General features: G+C 35.0%; 1 protein-coding gene across 1 annotated transcript in view; it reads left to right on the top strand.

The window, feature by feature from the left end:
• The window catches only part of LOC120350700 (gamma-aminobutyric acid receptor alpha-like), a 28344-nt gene extending 14321 nt beyond the window's left edge, over positions 1-14023 (top strand). The window contains exon 3 of the mRNA XM_039425283.1: positions 13887-14023. Within this exon, the coding sequence (XP_039281217.1) occupies positions 13887-14023 (137 nt within the window). The remainder of the gene's footprint in view (positions 1-13886) is intronic.
• Positions 14024-19976: the final 5953 nt, after the last annotated feature.

Consider the following 19976-nt stretch of genomic DNA (forward strand, 5'->3'; position numbering starts at 1 on the left):
AACAGTTGGACGTGCTAGCGGACATCATATCATGCGAGTTCAACCCTAACTTAGACGGTGCATGTACCACTTTCGTCACTGCCCTACAGTTTAAAAATTCTCAATTGAGCGAGCCCATTAACGAATCGGCATTAGCAAGTATTATTTTAAAGAAGCTACCGTATCAAGTTAGAATGGCACTCGCCACACAACCCATTACTGATTGTAAGCAGCTGATAAATCATTTATATGGCATACAGTCTGTGATGGCAATATCAAACCACCGTTCAGACCAGAGATACGCACCAAATCAACATAACTCAAAATTTAATCAATATAACAGCCAAAATTATGAATCAGTACCATATGATTGCTCACGACCTACTCCTCAATTTGAACACCGAAATGATCATAAACACAATAATAATTGGAATAATAGAAGCTTTCAAAATTGTCAAACAAATCATTATCCACAGCAAACCTACAAAAGAATTATTATTATGGCCGTGATCGATTTAACACAAATAATGATTACACTCAGAATAATTACAATAGAAATTACAAACCGCCACCTCATCAAATAAGTACAAACTACACATTAGAGCATGCGTCCAGATCAAATAAACAAAAGACACAAGATAACCCACCACCAAACGCAGAGAAGACTACAGCTAAAAAATTACGAATACATGATAACCCCGATACAACCCACGCAAGCTCAGAAAAAATAGATAGAGAAAATAAAGATACTACAGCCTCATATACCACCTTTGTGAACGGTTTACCGAAAATATTAGAAAAACAGAAGTCAATACAAGACAGCCTACCATCAAAAACCGCCGCCCACCATGAAATTAAAACAACCCGCAAACATCAACCCATATTAAGTATCCTGTTTCCCACCGAAGTCCAATCACCGCAGGTAGAGCAGCCCGCACATCAAGAGACCGCCACCATACTACCCGCTTTGAACGTCACACCCGCGCATCAAGGGACACCACCGAAACAGACAGAGGACCCCAAGATAGAGGATGACACCAGGGAGGACGGACTACCGGATAAGAGGAGCGATCACCGTAAGGCCCGGAGACGGAGGCGCCCGAGGACACTCGACCGGCATCAAGAACGAGAGGACGGCATTCGGGAGATGAAGAAGAGCATGCATCGCAAGGCCCGGAGGCGGAAGAAGCGACGAAGGAGGAACCGCGCGCGCCGATGGAAGCCGCATGCACGCTTCAAGAGGCCAAGGAGGATTCCGGACCGGGACCAGGTTGGAGAACAGACCACCGACGGCGTGCATCCGCGGCATATTCGTTTCAAGGAAGATGATCAACGATGTGACCGGAAGAATGGGCTAAGGAAACGGGATAAAAACGGATCGAATGAATGGGATAAAAACGGAGCTACTACTATGACTACTACTGATTCATGCCTGGATAAAAATAAAGTGGACTATTTATGGAGGTTGATAAAGGCTAGAAAGCCAATAAGATTGGAAGAATTAAAAAATAATATTAAAAAAGTGGAAGTACCTGGCTATATGTTGAGTGATTATATTGTTGGGAAGTTGATAAATGTTTTGATATGGTGTTTAATATTTGTTATGATGGCTGTGATATTAATAAACGACTGTGTTGTGGATAGAACGAAAAATATTGTATTGTTGTTGTTAAATGAATCTATTATTGATAATTGGAAATTTAATATTATAAAAATGTTTATTGTTATAAGCCTATTGAGTTATAATGAGCCGAGATCAAGAATATTAAATGAACATAAGAGGAAAGGTGAATTAAAATTACAGGATGATTGGAATGGATTGAAAGGAACTACAATTAATGAATCAAGGAATTGTTTAAAAAAGTATACAAGATACCGGGGTTTTATATTCATGAAGATAAATTAATAATAGGACAGCCTCAACAATCAACAAATGGATAGCAGATAACCCAACCAGCCTACAGTGTAGCTACAAGCAGAAAGCCTAAAGATACGGGCAAACCACAACAATTCTACATGAAATATCATCGAATTTCAAATAAATATGATAAGAAGTCAAAGGAAAACAACACTATCAAGCCAAATACTAACCTTCCTTAATAAATTTAAAATTGGTATAGGACCTCGTGGCAACAATCCAATGTTTTAATTCCTTCCAGCCGTCAGAAACCTGCAATAAGGAAAAGAACAATTTTTAAATATGTAATTAAATTATATACATCAGATAAAAAAGGACACAAGCGGGGATAATAAAATTAAAATTTGTTATTACCTTTTTAAGAGAAAAAATTGAGCAGTTAGGTTAGTTATGAAAGTCGATAGCAAATTCTGATGTAACAGGTAGCACTCTGAATTGTAGAACAGCGAACAGCTGACCAAAGCCACCCAAATCAAATGAATGTAATGTCTGTTGAACATATGTTTATAAAAAGAAATACTGTACCCAAAAAGTTATTTATTATTGTTATTTATTGTATTTATTAATGTCGATATTTATTTATATGTTTTTATATTATTACTTTTAATTATGCCACGTTTGTTACCATGAAAAGATTTAAAGTGAATACCAATTACCAAAACCAAAGAGCCATTAGCAAAAGAAAGTATTGTACCTGATGTATAGAAAATTATTTATATTAAGACCTAAGAAATACTATAAGATATAAGCCCAGAAGTTATGAATCGAAATTATTGTCTAAAAGGAATCATTTATGAGAATTATGAAATGTGTGTAGTTAAGTTGGCAGCCCTGCAAGCGGCGAATTCAAAAATTACTGTGTTGTAAATGGTGTCAGGAGGAGTGCGTTTAGAAGTTTATATTTATGATATTTTTATGTGTGTTGAGGAGGAGAATTTGTTATTGTTTTTGATAAAGGTATAAAGGAGATGCAGCAAATATGACTGCGAAATGTGATAGAAGTAGGAGAGTATAATTTATAAATAAAGTATAGTGTATATCAGTGTATTTGAAGGTGGGTTTTCATTAAAAACATTGTGATTCTCAAATATTTTGAATTCAACCCAGGGGCGTGTGTAACATCTTAATCTGGGTAGATGAAAAGCCCTAATAGAAAGAGTAATAGGTCTAAAAATAAAGTAATTGGCTAATATCACCAAGCAGATAATAATCAAGATAAGATAGCATCAGCTTGTTCTGGCTAATGGTACAAGAACTTAAAAAGGATTTGAAGGAAGTTTATTACTCATAAATATATTATTTATAAAATATTTGAAGATTGAGGTTAGATAGATGTATTCACAGATCGGTGACCTAGAGATCGATCAAACCGAAGAACGTAGAATCTGACCAAAACCCCTTGGCAGAGCTTTATTGCAATCAGACGGTGTGCAATGTGAGAAAACACCCGTCCACGTGGCTAATTATTAGTTAGCATGGAATTAATATTAATATATATAATATTAACTAGCATGCAAAGAGCATAAATATAAAACCAAATAAAAATAAATTAATGTATTCAGGAAATAAGAGTTACCAGGCGCATGAATACATAATAAAATTTGCATACACCAATAGTAAAACGGCAGTTAATAGGCGGCAACTGTAGGCCGATTCAAAAATATTTATATATATTTATATAATTGTAGTAGATTTCGTGTAAAAATTTGTGTAATCTATGTTATCAATATGGCTCGAATGCAAAGAAATTATTAATCATATAATCTAAGCAATATTTTGGCATTCTTTGTAAGATCTATTTGAATTTAATGGCGGAGGATTGAGATATTTAAATTTTATGCTAATTTGAAAGTCGGAAAGAGGATCTGTAAAACTTGAGAAGGAAGAACCAGCACTCGCCAGCCAGATGCCACCATAAGAGGACCCCAATATTTTAGAGCGAAGTACCTTATTAATAATTTTGTAAAAATTAAAGTTAAAGTAAATTATTAAATTTCTTAAAAGACTTCGTGATGATATTGTGAAGCAGAAGTCATTTTTCATTTTTATTAAATTTATAAACCCCTGGAGGAGACGATTCCGGCTACCATATTCCCGGACCGCATGGAGTTGGATCGACATCGGCGGCTTACAAGAAGATTTTCGACACGTGAGTGATTTAAATTTGAATTTAGTGATGGGCGCCCTAGTGCTTCGAAATAATCTGATGATCAAAGCTAGCTCGCCGAAAGGGTTATTATAAATTAAGAAATTAATAAGAGTAATACTTGCGCAAGTAAAAAATTAGTATTAAAGGTATCTAATGGAAAGAAAAATATATAGATCAATATTTTTAGAAATTTCTATTTAATCAAAGAAGTACGAAATCTAGGCTATCAAACGTATGCATACAATATTTAATTTTTGCAATACAATTTGCGATAATTTATCATAGTTCTAATTCACTAGATGAATGGCTCTACCTATTCGTCAGGTGCCGAATCTTGCACCCTGAGATAAAAAATGTATATTAGATACAAATAAATCTACTAAATACTAGAGATTTTAATATATAGATATATTTGGATTATTAGTGGCTAATTTATCAAGCTGATCTTAGAGCACATATTTTTGATTGAATTATCCAAGCCGACAAGTATTAGCAAGTACATGTCACAGCTACATGCCAAAGAATGCATATGATTTCAAGATAAAGGCACATGGTAATGATTCGTGCCATAAATCTAGAATATAAAGTTAGCCTGTGATATTTTTATTGATTTCAAATATTGTTCTATTTTTATATTATATTTTTTATCGCTCTATATATTTTTTGCCTCGACTGATCTTTGCATTATTTGTATAATATATGTGTAAAATTTTCATGGTGTGCAATTTATTTTATATTCCTCATCTCTGTAGTATAAGTATCATTTATATATATATATATTTATTATTATTGAATTACAAGAGTTATTGGAGAAGCCCATATCTAGGCCTATCAAGATTTTTTAAGACTGAATACTATTAGAAAACCACGCCCTATTATATTAAATCTCATGCTTTACCGACTGATGCCAAGCAGGAGGCTAATCGTTATTTTATATAAAGAATAACGTGACAACACACACACACACACACACACACACACACACACAGACCAATACCCAGAAACCAGTTTTTTGGACTCAGGGGACCTTGAAACGTATAGAAATTTAGAAATTGGGGTACCTTAATTTTTTTTGGAATACTTTCCTTACCTATGGTAATAGGACAAGGAAAGTAAAAATGCTTCAATGCTTCAATAAATTGGAAATGGTAGTTGAACTAGAAACGTGAATGAAAGCTAACTGAACAATGAATACTTGTTATAACATATAATTTTGTTGCTAGGTTAACTAGTACAGATGATTCTGTAGAGATATGACACTGTAATTAGCAACTAGAAACAATACCTGTTCATTATTTGGTACTGAATAATTTGCCAGCCTCCAATTGCCACCAGTGAGTACAGAATATAATTGCATTGTATACTCTCCGATAACAACATCTCTTGTAAACAAAGTGCCAACCCAGCAAATGTATTCCAGCCGCCAAAGTTGTTGTTTTGCGATAGAATATCCGACGCCATTTTGGATTTGCAAACTGTTCGTCCTGACGATTCTAATTACACGCCTTGTTACTTCTCCAGGTGTCCAGTTGTACTGTGCTACTGTTGTCAGTAGACAGTAGTAGACAGTAGTGAGTATTATCTGGAGCCTGAAGCCTGTAACAGTAGAAACTAACAATGGTCAGAGCTTGTTAACTTTGACAGGTTCTATTTTGGTTGGATTGTGCTCGGCTTTTGAAGTCATGTTGGTGGTTATCAGTTGATTACTAGAGAATTGTGATTAACTGTGTGATATAACACATAGTAATAACAAATAGTGGGTTTTTGATTTTTATTAAAATTTTTTAAATAAGTGCAATATTTCTAAAGTTTTTAATTTATTGTGATACATTCTGTGATTCATTTAGAGTATAAAATCAACCTTCAAAATTCAAAATTCTAAATCATCATTCCTGGACCGAAAATCAAGTAACGAATCAGTGATTACATAACCTTATTTTTTGGACAATATTAACATTTTATCAAAATTTTTGGAGAGAAATAGTACAGGCTCAGCCTAGTTTTTCCTCCAATGTCATAATTGTATTATGATTATAGTATTTTGTACAATGAATGAATTATTATTATTATTATATTTTTGAAAGTGTCACAGTGTTGTATGATAGTTATTGGAGGAAACATTTTGAGAGAATGGCATCGGAAAGAATTCAGCTACAAATCTATTTTTGTAGAGATCTCAAGGGAATAGAAGTATCTTTGGGACAAATGAATGTATGGAATAATAGATCTCTGATATAAATAATTTTCTTAATGAATTTGAGTGAATAAGGAGTGATATATTGTGAGTCGGAACAGGCAATTGAGCCTTTGAATTGAAAAAATTGAAAAAGAAGAAGAAGGAGAAGAAGGAGAAGAAGAAGAAGAAGAAGAAGAAGAAGAAGAAGAAGAAGAAGAGAAGAAGAAGAAGAAGAAGAATAAGAAGAAGAAGAAGAATAAGAAGAAGAAGAAGAAGAATAAGAAGAAGAAGAAGAAGAAGAAGAAGAAGAAGAAGAAGAAATGATGAAGAAGAAGAAGAAGGAGAAGAAGAAGAAGAAGAAGAAGAAGAAGAAGAAGAAGAAGAAGAAGAAGAAGAAGAAGAAGAAGAAGAAGAAGAAGAAGAAGAAGAAGAAGAGAAGAAGAAGAAGAAGAAGAGAAGAAGAAGAAGAAGAAGAAGAAGAAGAAGAAGAAGAAGAAGAAGAAGAAGAAGAAGAAGAAGAAGAAGAAGAAGAAGAAGAAGAAGAAGAAGAAGAAGGAAAAGAAGAAGGAAAAGAAGAGGAAGAAGAAGAAGAACAAGAAGTAGGAGAGGAAGTCAAACGAGACCAAGAAAAACAAGTACAAGAAGATCATGAACGATCTGATAAATTCAAAATTGTGGTAGATACACTTTTTTGACTCAAAATTGTGTGCAAATTAAGTTATCATTCAAGCTACGTGAGTAACATAACCTTTAGACTGTGTATTCCAAATTTAGGTTTGAAGTAGTTTTGGGCAAATGCCTGTTGCTTCCACCTGGATTGTATATGCATATGGATAAATAAATAAATGAATAAATAAACAAATAAATAAAGAAGATTATTATTATTAAACGAAAATCCAAATTAAATGCTGTGATTCAACCCGCAGACTTCTGCTAATGCAAATATTGACAACAGAGTAAACAGCTAGATGGAAATTTCGATGAGCACTACTATTCAAAAATATTTGTCAGCCCGGGAATCGAACCCAGTACCTCCCAATTGCTGGTCAGGAATGCTTACCCTTACACCAAACTGACAATCTCTGGATAGCAGCGCTCATTTTATACGAAGCCATAGCGGCCAGCCAGTCTACAGATGGAAATTAATGAGATATTGCAATTTTTCGAATCCTAATGAATTAATCATTATTATTAAACGAAAATCCGAATCATATTAATTATTAGTAGTATTAATATTACTATTATGAATTATATTAAAATTAATTATTCAAATGCTAATTAATTATTAATTTGGATTTTCGTTTAGTAATAATAATTAATTCATTTCTCATTTCATAGTGTTGTATGCTTGATGATTCGTTTGGCTTTGTTTTTTTAAATAAAGACGCTTATGATTATCATTATTATTATTATTATTATTATTATTATTATTATTATTATTATTATTATATATTATTATTATTATTATTATTATTATTATTATTATATTATTATTATTATTATTATATTATTATTATTATTATTATTATTATTGAAATTAGTTCATTAGCATTTGAATAATTGCAACATCTCAGTAATTCCCATCTGTAAATAAAGAAGAGGAACGAAAACAAGAAGAATATCAACAAGAGAAACAAGAAAAACTAGAAGAAGAAGATAAAGAGGAAGAAATAGAAAAAGAAGAAGACGATTCTTCGAATATAGTTGTTTCCATCCTTGAATTCCTACGTTAAATTAAAAGTTTTACTGTAGAACTGATATTGAATATGTGACAGTTCTCAATTTGACGCTTCTCAGTAGTTGAATCATTAATCGAATTTTGTTCGAGTATTAAAAAATAACCCAATCCACAAATCGATTGTTAATCATTGGAATGTTGTAAACTACGCTCGAGCAGTTCAAGTTGCAGAATAGCTTGAAGTAATAGAAGATTATCATTGAAAAACTGTGAAAATGTAAGAGTGGAAAAACTTTCAGAAAGCTTGAGCAACCAATCACTGAGGTGATTGACAAGAATCGCAAATTTAACTCTATGCAAACAAAAATATTCAATTATTCACAGGAAATTTAGAATGCTTCCCAGCCGGAATCTCAGGAACCCCGAATTGGACTCTCACTTTTCCACGGATAGGTGTCATGTGTTTTTATGCTGCCTCGACATGTTTTCACTTGACTTGTGGTATTCCTCAATGTTTATGTGATGCTGTTTTTCTATTATACTGTATATTGTGGAATAGTTCCAGTTATCTACATTATCTGTCTTCCTACTATTCTTTCTTCTGTATACTTCATATCCTCCCGATCTCCATCCTTAACCTTTAAAGTATAAATCTCCCTTGACCTCCCGGCAGTCGCGCTGTTGTAAAAAGTACAACAGTGTCAAAGTGACAGTTTGCTGCACGAAAAGAAACGTTTACGCACGAGCCGTAGTCGAGGGTGGAATGGTTTCTTGAGAGCAGCAGAGGAACTTTGCGCACGTATTTCACATAATTTTTTTCCTACAGTTACCATTGAATATGAGAAGTGGTTGATTATGGGTGAAATGATGGCTGAAGTCCATCAAATTTTTGTATAATTTTGTTATTAATAACAACTTTAATCTATTTTAAACTTGATAGTTCACTTGAAAATTGATAATCAATGTTTTATTCAAATTGGAAATGAAATTAATCCAATTAATTGGAGAATTTGAATAATTTTGAGTAAATCTTTATTTCTGAATAATTTTTAACCAATTAATTTATGAATGAGAAAAATATTGTTTGAAATAACGAATAATTAATGATATTCAAAATGTATAATTTAATGAGTTCTCATTTTTATTTATTTGAAAATCAGAAAAAATATAGGTAGAACAAATTCGCATTCAAAATACACGCCAACAATGTCAACAGCTGATTGGGATAGAGTGCAGAAATGGTCTCTTTCCAAGGTACCTGTAGGGAATAGTTATTTGTGCAACTAGTGCGCAAAGTGACAGTTTGCTGCACCGAAAGAAAATGGTTTGTTGAGTGCAGCAGAGGAACTTTGCGCACGTATTTCACTTTAAGTTTTTCCTACAGTTACCATTGAATATGAAAAGTGGGTAATTATGGGTGAAATTGCCTTAAATGCATCAAATGTATATCTGTGTAATTTTATTATTAATAAATAAAATAGAATGTAGTATGTGTGTTTGAATGGCGGTGTGCTGTCAACTGCTGTCATCCACTGTAGTCCACCCCATCAAGACTCTTATAACTTGCACCAGTCACAGTTACAAGCTTCATTTTGATTTTGCTGCACTGGTGCTCCATATTGTTGCACTGGTGCTCCATATAACCTACCAACTATTTTGCGTTGCCATGTTGCAAATCTGGTGTGCAGGAAAATTTTTCCCGCACTAGAGCGGAAAAGTGATTCTTTGCGTTCTGTAATCAGTGCAGCAATGGCCACTTTTCAACGTAACTGTGGAAAAAAGTAATTAATTGATATGTTTTGACAGTAAAAAGAGTACATAACACTTGGAAAATCGGATGTTGTACAAAATACAACACGCGACTGCTCGTGTGATTGAGTAGGGCGCGACTACCAAAGCTTAATCACACTATCAATCACTCTCCAACACATCACAGTCACTCCTCATCCATCTCAATGGATACCAAAAATTTAAGATGTGAAGTGGAAAGTAAAAAATGACTCAGCCTTATTTCGAACTGATATTGATCCTCATTTGAGAGAGGAATATGAAAGTGTTTGACTCTGTTTCCCTCTCCCAATATCATTTTAATGATATTTGTACAAATTAACTTCTATCTATATATACAAAAGCGAAATGGCACTCACTGACAGACTGACTGACTGACTCACTCACTCACTCACTCGCAGAAATGAAAATCTACCGGACCAAAAACATTGAAATTTGGTAGGTATGTTCAGTTGGCCCTCTAGAGGCGCACTAAGTACGGATTTGGAAAAATTTTCAAAAATACGCCCAAAATCTGCGTTTTCTCAGCTTTATCGAGCAAGAACAAATGAACAGAAAATGTTCAAATTAAGTACAGAAGCTCAGCTAGGGTGTAATAATATTGTGTTAGAAGGAATTTGCAATAACGTCAAAGATACGCCCAAAATTAGCGTTTTTTGCTTTTTCTCAGATTTATCGAGAACAAATGAACAGAAACTGTTCAAATTTAGTACAGAAGCCAAGCCAGGGAGTAATAATGCTATGTTGGAAGGAATTTGAAATAACGCCAAAGATACGCCCAAAATTAGCGTTTTTCCAGCGTTTTTTGCTTTTCCTCAGCTTCATCGAAAACAAATGAACAGAAACTGTTCAAATTTAATACAGAAGCCAAGCTGGGGAGTAATAATGCTGTGTTGGAAGGAATTTGAAATAACGTCAAAGATATACCCAAAATCTGCGTTTTTTCAGCGTTATTTTGCGCTTTCTCAGCTTTATCGAGAACAAATGAACAGAAAATGTTCAAATTCACTACAGAAGCTCAGCTGGGGTGTAATAATGTTGTGTTAGATGGAATTTGAAATAACGCTGAAGATACGCCCAAAATTAGCATACAGAGGTTGAGCTAGGGTCTAAATTTTTTTTTATGAGGTGACTCTAATATTTCATCAAAGATACGCCCAAAATCAGCGTTTTTCCAACGTTTTTCTCAGCTTTTCTACGTTTCCTCAGTACTTTGACTTACTGATGGAATGAAGCACGCTCAAATGAAAAATGCAAGCGAGCGAAGCGAGCCCGCTGATCTTTATTCTTGGACGATACAGTCGGGGGTCCAGGGAGCGGAGCCCCCTGGCTAGATGGATATGGAGAGCGACCCGAGCCTGACGGCTAGTTGATAAATGAAGTTATCCAAATTTTATCAATTTTGATCTCTGTGTCTCCTATCATACAAATACAATCATTCTCCATGCTCTTCTCTTTAATCCAATTCTCTTACTCCAATAAGACCCAAAATTTTACTGAGCAATACCTTATTATAGTGATGTCCACATTACAATAGCAGTGCTTGATTAGCAAAGGTATTGCTATCCTTGTCTATCATTCAACAAAGTGAATAGCGTTATCTATTTCACGCTTTGCTCTTTTGCCAGATCGTCTTTCAGCAATGTAGAATTAATAATTCATTTACAAAATATTTCATCTCAATTATTGATAAATATAATCTCTTGCTTAAAAAAATATAATTGATTTCTTCAAACGAGGATGAACGGTTAATATTACAACAAGAAACCTGTATCAACTCCCGTCTATAGGAGGTATTGACAAGACAGAAGGTTTGGCAACGGTTTTTTCCTATATTTCTTCACTGCCATTATAACGTGAACCTCACTATAGTGTCTAACATGAGAAGGGGTAGTATATGTAACCTACATTTTAGGTTAGAAGGTGCAGTATATGCAACCTGCATAAGAAGTTCGAAGGGGCTGTTTCTGCAACCCGCATTACAGTTTAGAAGAGGTTAGTTCTTAATTAACTCCTTTATTTATCATGCTTATAATAATGTTATTTATTAACTCTATTACTCTTACTTCTGATTATTATGTTCTTTTTTATTTTCTCATTATTATTGTAATTCCTTTTTTTTCATTTCTTGTATTCACGACAAATAGCCTAATTTTATTTTATTTGTACTTTATTTTAATTTAAAGTTGTGAAAATTTTGTTTTGATATGGCACCTGCTGAAAAACCCATGGGTTTAGCAGGACCCAACATTGTAAAAAATTATTTTTCAATAAAATTGATTGATTGAAGAGGCAGTATAAAATGCCTCTGTTTGATTGAGCTGAATATTGAGCAACTATCATAAATAAGACTAGGCCTAAGTTTAGTATTAGCATAGAGAAACAATAAAGTATATATCCCGTGGTGCAGGCTGTTTATGTCACAACTTTTACTGTTAACTTGAGTCGATTACTGTCAATTATTGTCGATTTTTACTGTTTTGTTGGGGTGAGAATGTATGAACGGCATAATATGAGAGACTACCAGCGACACACAACTTCACAAGAAAGAACCACGTGGACTATAGGCTTGAGATAACAGTAGAAGTTGCGACATAAACGCCCTATACCATGGGATATCTACTTACGCTATTGTTTCTCTATGGTATTAGCAATTTTTGTATGTATAATATAATAATTATGTATATTTTTTGTCAATAAACTCCTCTGGTTGCAATTCATTGGCAATCGGGGAAATTATTATTATTTTTTTTTTTTTTTTAATAATACTCATCCTCTAGAATCAATCTTCATCTCGTCCTCTAGTTCTCTTCCATTTTTACTTTCTTTGCCCTATTACCATAGGTAAGGAAAGTATTGCTTTCCAAAAAAAATTAAGGTACCCTAATTTCAAGTTTTCTATACGTTTCAAGGCCCCCTGAGTCCAAAAACATGATTTTTGGGTTGGTCTGTGTGTGTGTGTGTGTGTTGTGTGTGTGTGGTGTGTGTGTGTGTGTGTGTGTGTGTGTGTGTGTGTGTGTGTGTTGGTGTGTGTGTATGTGTGTATGTCTGTGAACACGATAACTCCATTCCTAATTAACCGATTGACTTGAAATTTCAAACTTAAGGTCCTTATATCATGAGGATCCGACAATGAGAAATTCAATGAAATTCAATTCAAGATGGCGGAAAAATGACTAAAAACCCGTGTTTTTCACGTTTTTCTCGAAAACTGCTCTAACGATTTTCTTCAAATTTATACCATGGATAGCTATTTATAAGCCCTAACAACTGGCATGAGTCTCATTTCTGAGAAAATTTCAGGAGCTCCGTAATATTCATGAGAAAAATGGCGGAGCTCCGTAATATTCTTGAGAAAAATGGGGGATAATGACTGAAAAACCATGTTTTTCATGGTTTTCTCGAAAACGGCTCAAACGATTTTCTTCAAATTTATACCATGAATAGCTATTTATGAGCCCTATCAACTGGCATGAGTCTCATTTCTGGGAAAATTTCAGGAGCTCCGTAATATTCATGAGAAAAATGGCGGATAATGACTAAAAACCCATGTTTTTCACTGTTTCCTCAAAAACGGCTCCAACGTTTTTTTTTTCAAATTCATACCCTGTATAGTTATTTATCAGCTCTATCAACTGGCATGAGTCTTTTTCCTGGGAAACTAATGGGGGGTCCACCCCATCCTTGAGAAATGGACTTCGTAACCTCCTCGTGCATGAGGTAGGTAGGTAGAGCAGTTCATAAAAAGAACACAGTCATAGTCAAGATATTTCATCTGTAGAACAGCTGTTTTGACAACTTTAAAAAAAATCATCGAATTCACTATTTACACGAAGGAAAAAGTATTCTGAAAACAATTATATAGACACATAATACAGTATTCTGATCGTAGTTTCAAATATGTTACCGCCAATCGTCATTATGTTATTCCCCTAAATTATTCTCGTTTGAGAATGAGGCTTACAGTTCAATGAGCAAGGAAAGTTGTGTGAGTGTACCACACCAGATTTTTCTTCCTGCAATTTTTTTCTCAGGAAGTGCACTTGTACTTACTTGCATTTTATTGTCTATCATGCACTTACTCGATAGCTCCTGATAACTAACTACTTGATATTTTCTCCATCACCTTCAACTCACGCTTATCGAAATATGGGTCCTGTTCTGTTGCATGTGTGGTGTGTGTCCTGGTTTGACGCAGTTGGATACACGATCAAGGACGTGACATACGTGTGGCGTCGTCAGGTGGTGACGTCGACCGACATGAAGCTGTCACAGTTTGACCTCATCGGTACGCCTGCCGCCAACCAGACCGATCTCCTCAAATCCGGTAAGTAGGTACACTTCTATTTTTACAATCAGTTAAATAGAACCGAATATGAAATCCATTCAATTCAATCAAATAATGCATCTAAAGTCCAACCTCTCTATAACGAACCTCCACTTAACGAAATCTTCTACACAACGAATTTTTACCTGGTCCCATGACATTTTAGAGTTTTGGCTGCTTATTTACCTCTATTTAACGAATTTCGGACCTCTCAACAACAAAGTTTTCTCTTGACTTCAACATACAAAATGTAGTGTGTATAGGAAGCAGACGGTCATTTTCAAGAAATTGTTTAGTTTCAGCAGAAAGGTCAATAGACTAAAATTTATGGCAATTCAGGTAGGAAGAAGATAGGGTAGTAGACAGTCAAAAGAGGGTGAAACACAAGTCGGGAATTGAATTCCAAGAACTTGTCATTATTGTAGACCAGGCAGGTGAACGACTGGGCTTTCCCATTATTGTTTTTGTCACACATTTCAATTATTTGAACTGACTATGATGATTATGGCTGTGACGAACCTGAGGAGAAGAATCCGTCAGATTAAGAAGTTATAGAGGCTTTCAAAATTACCAGGCAAGGATTAAAACTGAAAAATAGTGTACCAGACATGTCTGACTGTTTTAATAGATGTGAGTCGTTTATCAAACATGATGTTTTATTTAAATGCAAAATTCAACCGAAAATTACTCACTTTTCCAAATATAAAACATTAAAAAATAGGAAAGTTGAGTTATTATAATATTTATAGTGAAGTTATTGACAAACTAATCGTATTTTGCGTTCATAGTAGTGTAAAAAGTTGAAAAATATTGCTACAGAGTATGTACTTTGATTAAACTCTACTAATGGTACATATCAAGCTTTCTGGAAATAAATTGGTGAGTTCACTTACTTATTACATTCTATGAATATAAAAAAGGGTGAGGAGGAGGAGGAGGAGGAGGAGGAGGAGCAGAAATTGCTAGCAGATTGATAGCAGAAATTGGTATAAGCTCATCAAAGAGCTGGTAAGAATTATATGGTATTTTTATTTCAGCAGGTGTCAAAATATCAAAGATATTCTAATATCTCATGCTCTACCAACAGACTGCCAGCCTGGCACATGTAACCCCAAAATAACGTTACACTATCAATAGTTCAAATATCTACGATTATTGCAAGTTGAAATCTAATGGAAACTCCATATTTGTCTCCTTCTCAAGGTCTCTCCACACCTAGAAATCTAGAGGAGGAGGAGGAGGAGGAGAAGGAGGAGGAGGAGGAGTAGGAGGAGAAGGGGAGAGGAGAAGGAGCTATGGAATGGACAGATTGATTAACATTAGGAGATACGTCTACCTTATTATTCTATAGTGAGGTCCACGTTTTAATGGCAGTGGAGAAAAATAAGAGAACAGTGTTGCCGATTCTTGCCTTGCCACTGTCTTCTATAGAGGATAGCTGATATCGGAGTTTCTATGAAATTTCGACTGTTAATATTCTTCTTTAGTTTAAACAATTAGGTATATTTTACTCTTTAGGGAAAGTATATTTCTCTGTGATTGAATAATGAATTTCCATGATAGAAATTAGATATTTTGTTGATCAATTATATTACTCAATTGTTGAAAAACGATCTGGCAACATTGTAGAACTGGAGAAGGATAGCGCTATCTGCTTCGCCTGATAATATATACAAGGATAGCAACACCAATGTTGATCAAATACTGTCATTATATCAATTATTGACAGTCCAAAATAGGGTTCTGTATTTTAGGTTTTCACTTTCTCAAATTCTACAAAAATAAACCAATTGTAAGAGAATCGATTACTGTTTTTATATCAACTGGGGCAGTTGATAGTAAATATCGGGACACCGAGCTTCGCTTGTTATTTTTATTTATTGATAAACAGAACACAATTCTCTAAAATGATCGTGTTTATATTTTACAGCTGGCTATACGTCATCTTATGAATTTCGGGGATGCGATATTTTGATTTTTCACATACTCACTTTTTTACTATCCACAGCAGTTTACGACTGTTTCGAAGAGGTACTCTCTCTAGATTATAGATCTATAATAACATATGATATGGACATTTCTATTATAATAAGGAGATTGGGAAATGAAGAATATACATGCTAAAAGACGAACTTTAAACCCTTAAAAACAACCCTTAGATTTGAAATATCACCAAAAGATTTCTTAGTGAGCACCTAGGACGTTTAAGGAAGCTATATTCCAAGTTTTGTTACAATCCATCCAGTAGTATTCCAGAAATCGTGATCAGTGAGTCAGTGAGATAATAAATTTGTATAGATTAATGAAGTTTGAACACTAATTCTGGAGAATCTAGGAGGAAAAATTGAAATTTAGGCTTCCAGGTGCACGAGATTGATATTTTTAGAATCTATGTTCAAAATTTGGAGATCTAAATCATTCCCGTTTTTCCGGTAAGCAATCCACAAGTTGACATGTTTTGATGTGAACAAACGAACACACGAATAAACACAAACCTACTCTCTCTTCTATATATATAAAAGCGAAATGGCACTCACTCACTGACTGACTCACTCACTCACTCACTCGCAGAACTAAAAATCTAACGGACCAAAAACGTTCAAATTTGGTAGGTATGTTCAGTTGGCCCTTTAGAGGCGCACTAAGAAATCTTTTGGCAATATTTCAACTCTAAGGGTTGTTTTTAAGGGTTTAAAGTTCGTCCTTTAGCATGTATATTCTTCTTCTCCCAATCTCTTAATTAGAATTGAAATTTCCATATCATATGTTACTATAGAACTATAATCTAGATAGAGTACCTCTTCGAAACAGTTGTTAACTGGCAACTAAATTAATAATTTTGTCAGGTTGGCATTAAGTTGAGTTGACTTTGTTAGGTTGGCACCAAGTTGAAGATTAAAATGCATTTATCGCGGAAAAATGATTGGGCACTGCTACTTCAATCCTGGGGATATTATATTACTAGCCGTCAGCTCGCTTCGCTCGCCATATCCGTTTAACCAGACGTTTAGTCTGGACCCCCGACTGGATTGTCCTAACATATGATAAAAATGCAGGCGAGCGAAGTGAGCCTGCTGATCTCATTCTTGGACGATCCAGTCGGGGGTCCAGGGGGCAGAGCCCCCTGGCTAGACGGATATGGCGAGCGAAGCGAGCCTGACGGCTAGTATTATATAGAAACCTTCTATGTTTCAAATTTCGTGAAAATCGTTTTCGAGATCAGTTGATCATAAATATCCAGATATGAATATAAATTTTAGTCGTGTTTGATATATTTGAATATCAAAAGATACTAGTTTTCTATATCGTTAAGGTGACGTTGAATACAGTCCATAGACCGTGTTTCGAGATACCTCCGAATATCTCCGGCCTAATTCACGTCTTGTCATGTGGAAATGTCGCGTACCAACCGTCTTCAAACGTTCATAAACGCTCGCACTTTAAACACGTTTCGAGTTATATAACATATTCGTATTGTATAATCGTATATATTTTGCAGTGTTGTGTGCATTCTTGCTGGCTGACAATCGCGCTTTCATATTCAGATTCCTCAACAGCTGTAAATGTGCAGACGTTGCAATTCTATGGCTTTGCTCCGTCATTTCAAAATTGAGGCGTCTTCTTGCACACTGCATACTGATATTATTGTGGGTTATAATGAAGAGGGAGAGAGCAAGATATATAGGAATAGTGAGATAGACGTTGATGGGGAGATAGATAGATAGATATATTTATTGATAATTGTTACTAGGCTGTTGCCTATGGTAACATTTACAAAAATTGACAATAAAATTAAATCAAACTTGAGAGATAAATAATAATTATTTAACAGTTCTGCACTAGTAGTGATCAATTACAAAATCAAAGAGATAATAAGTAGATATTAAGCCATCAACATTATACTAGATCACATTAGCAATACGGAGGAAAGAAAAGTTTGTTATTTGCATCCATGTGGAATGAAACTTATCATGAAAGTATTCCGAAATATTAAACTTTATAATACATACAATAGAGAGTAATGGAATAGGTAAGAAATAAACTATGAAGGTGGTCCTATTACAAAACATTATGATCATACTTTCAATAAAAAAGAAAAGAAGTAATTATGGAATGAGAGCATGAATGCACCAAGAGAGAGAGAGAGTGAGTGAGAGGGATAGTGGTGGAGAGGAATTCAGATTCAGATTCCTTTATTCATGTGTTTAACAAAACAAAATTCAACTTACTTTCTAGCGTTATAAATAAATACCAGTAGCAGTAGAATAACATGGTGACTCATATTAAACTAAAGAGTTCTACAATAATATTGAGCTAGAAAAATGATGAAATATGCGATATTTAAGGTACTACTGGAATGTTTCCACATGGAACGGTGAAGTTTGGACCTTAAGAAGTCCATTCTCAGAGAGGGTATCGAGGATGCCCTCCCCTTCAGCACTTAACCGTAAAATAGGATGAGAGGAATAGAAATAGAGTGACCAGAGGAAGATTCAATACGATTTACTGCATCAATTTATTTACAGATTTCGAAAATGTATCCATTTTAATTATTGATAATTTGCATTAGTTTTGCCAAGAGGTCGCTGCTGGAGACAAAAATCCATTGTGATTGGATCCATTCTGTAGCGCCATTTTGTTTCTCATCTTGGCCTACTGCAATAAACTTCGATCTAACTGAAGTTGTGATCCAAAAATTGCAGTTTCAGTGTAGTTTAGGCTTTGGATGGTAGTGACCTTTTGATGACCAGTTGCTATAGTCCATTTGTTTTTCATCTTGACCACTGTAAACATTCCGATCTAACTGAAGTTGTGGTCCAAAAATGTGCAGTTCCAGTGTAGTTAAGCTTTGGATGGTAGTGACCTTTTGATGACCAGTTGCTATAGTCCAATTTTTTGTTTCTCATCTTGGACCTACTGCAATAAAGTTCGATCTAACTGAAGTTGTGATCCAAAAATTTGCAGTTTCAGTGTAGTTTAGGTTTGGATGGTTAGTTGACCTTTTGATGACCAGTTGCTATAGTCCATTTTGTTTCTCATCTTGACCTACTGCAATAAATTTCGATCTAACTGAAGTTGTGATCCAAAAATTTACAGTTTCAGTGTAGTTTAGGCTTTAGATGGTAGTGACCTTTTGATGACCAGTTGCTATAGTCCATTTTGTTTCTCATCTTGACCTACTGCAATAAATTTCGATCCAACTGAAGTTGTGATCCAAAAATTTGCAGTTTCAGTGTAGTTTATGCTTTGGGTTATAGTGTCCTGTTCACAGTTGCTATAGTCCACTCTCAGACCATAACTAGATCCCAGAAGAGAGAGAGATTAGAGTTCTTTATTAATGTATGTTACAATATTTACTGGCTTGTACACTAATTTACATTAAATGACGGTAATGCTAATTAATCAACAAATTTTACAAAGTATGAACAATTAACACTTCGCGTGCTAGACACGTCAATTTACGAGATCTGCAGTTCTCCACTAGAATTTTGCGAGGTACGTCATTTGACGGGTTCAGTTCCCCGCTCACATTTTGCGAGCAACGTCTTTTGACGGTCTCCGTTCTCTAGACTGTTAAGGTGCGTACAGACTGTCGCTCGCTCCGCAACCGAACGTCACTCCAGCAGAGCGATTGATGATCGACGGCGAGCAAGAGTGGTTCGACCGGGAACGCGAGGAAGATCTAACATCTTCCGTAAGTTCATGAGGGGGGCGTGGGGCGGTGCGACTGTGGTTCGTGGTGGTACGAGGGCGGTACGAGGGCGGTACGAGGGAGGAGAGTGCTCGGGGCGGGTTGGAAGCACGAATATTTGTACGCAAGCTTAGAGTGGTCAAACCCGTTAAAAATACGTGCTTTTCTTACTTCAGATGTGTTCATTGGTATTAGTTTATCGAATCCACCACTAGAATTCGCTCTGATTAAATTGCATTTTAGTTGTTATTATTTTGCTGAACTCCTGC

Source organism: Nilaparvata lugens, chromosome 3 (assembly GCF_014356525.2).
Source record: "Nilaparvata lugens isolate BPH chromosome 3, ASM1435652v1, whole genome shotgun sequence".
Classification (NCBI taxonomy): domain Eukaryota; kingdom Metazoa; phylum Arthropoda; class Insecta; order Hemiptera; family Delphacidae; genus Nilaparvata; species Nilaparvata lugens.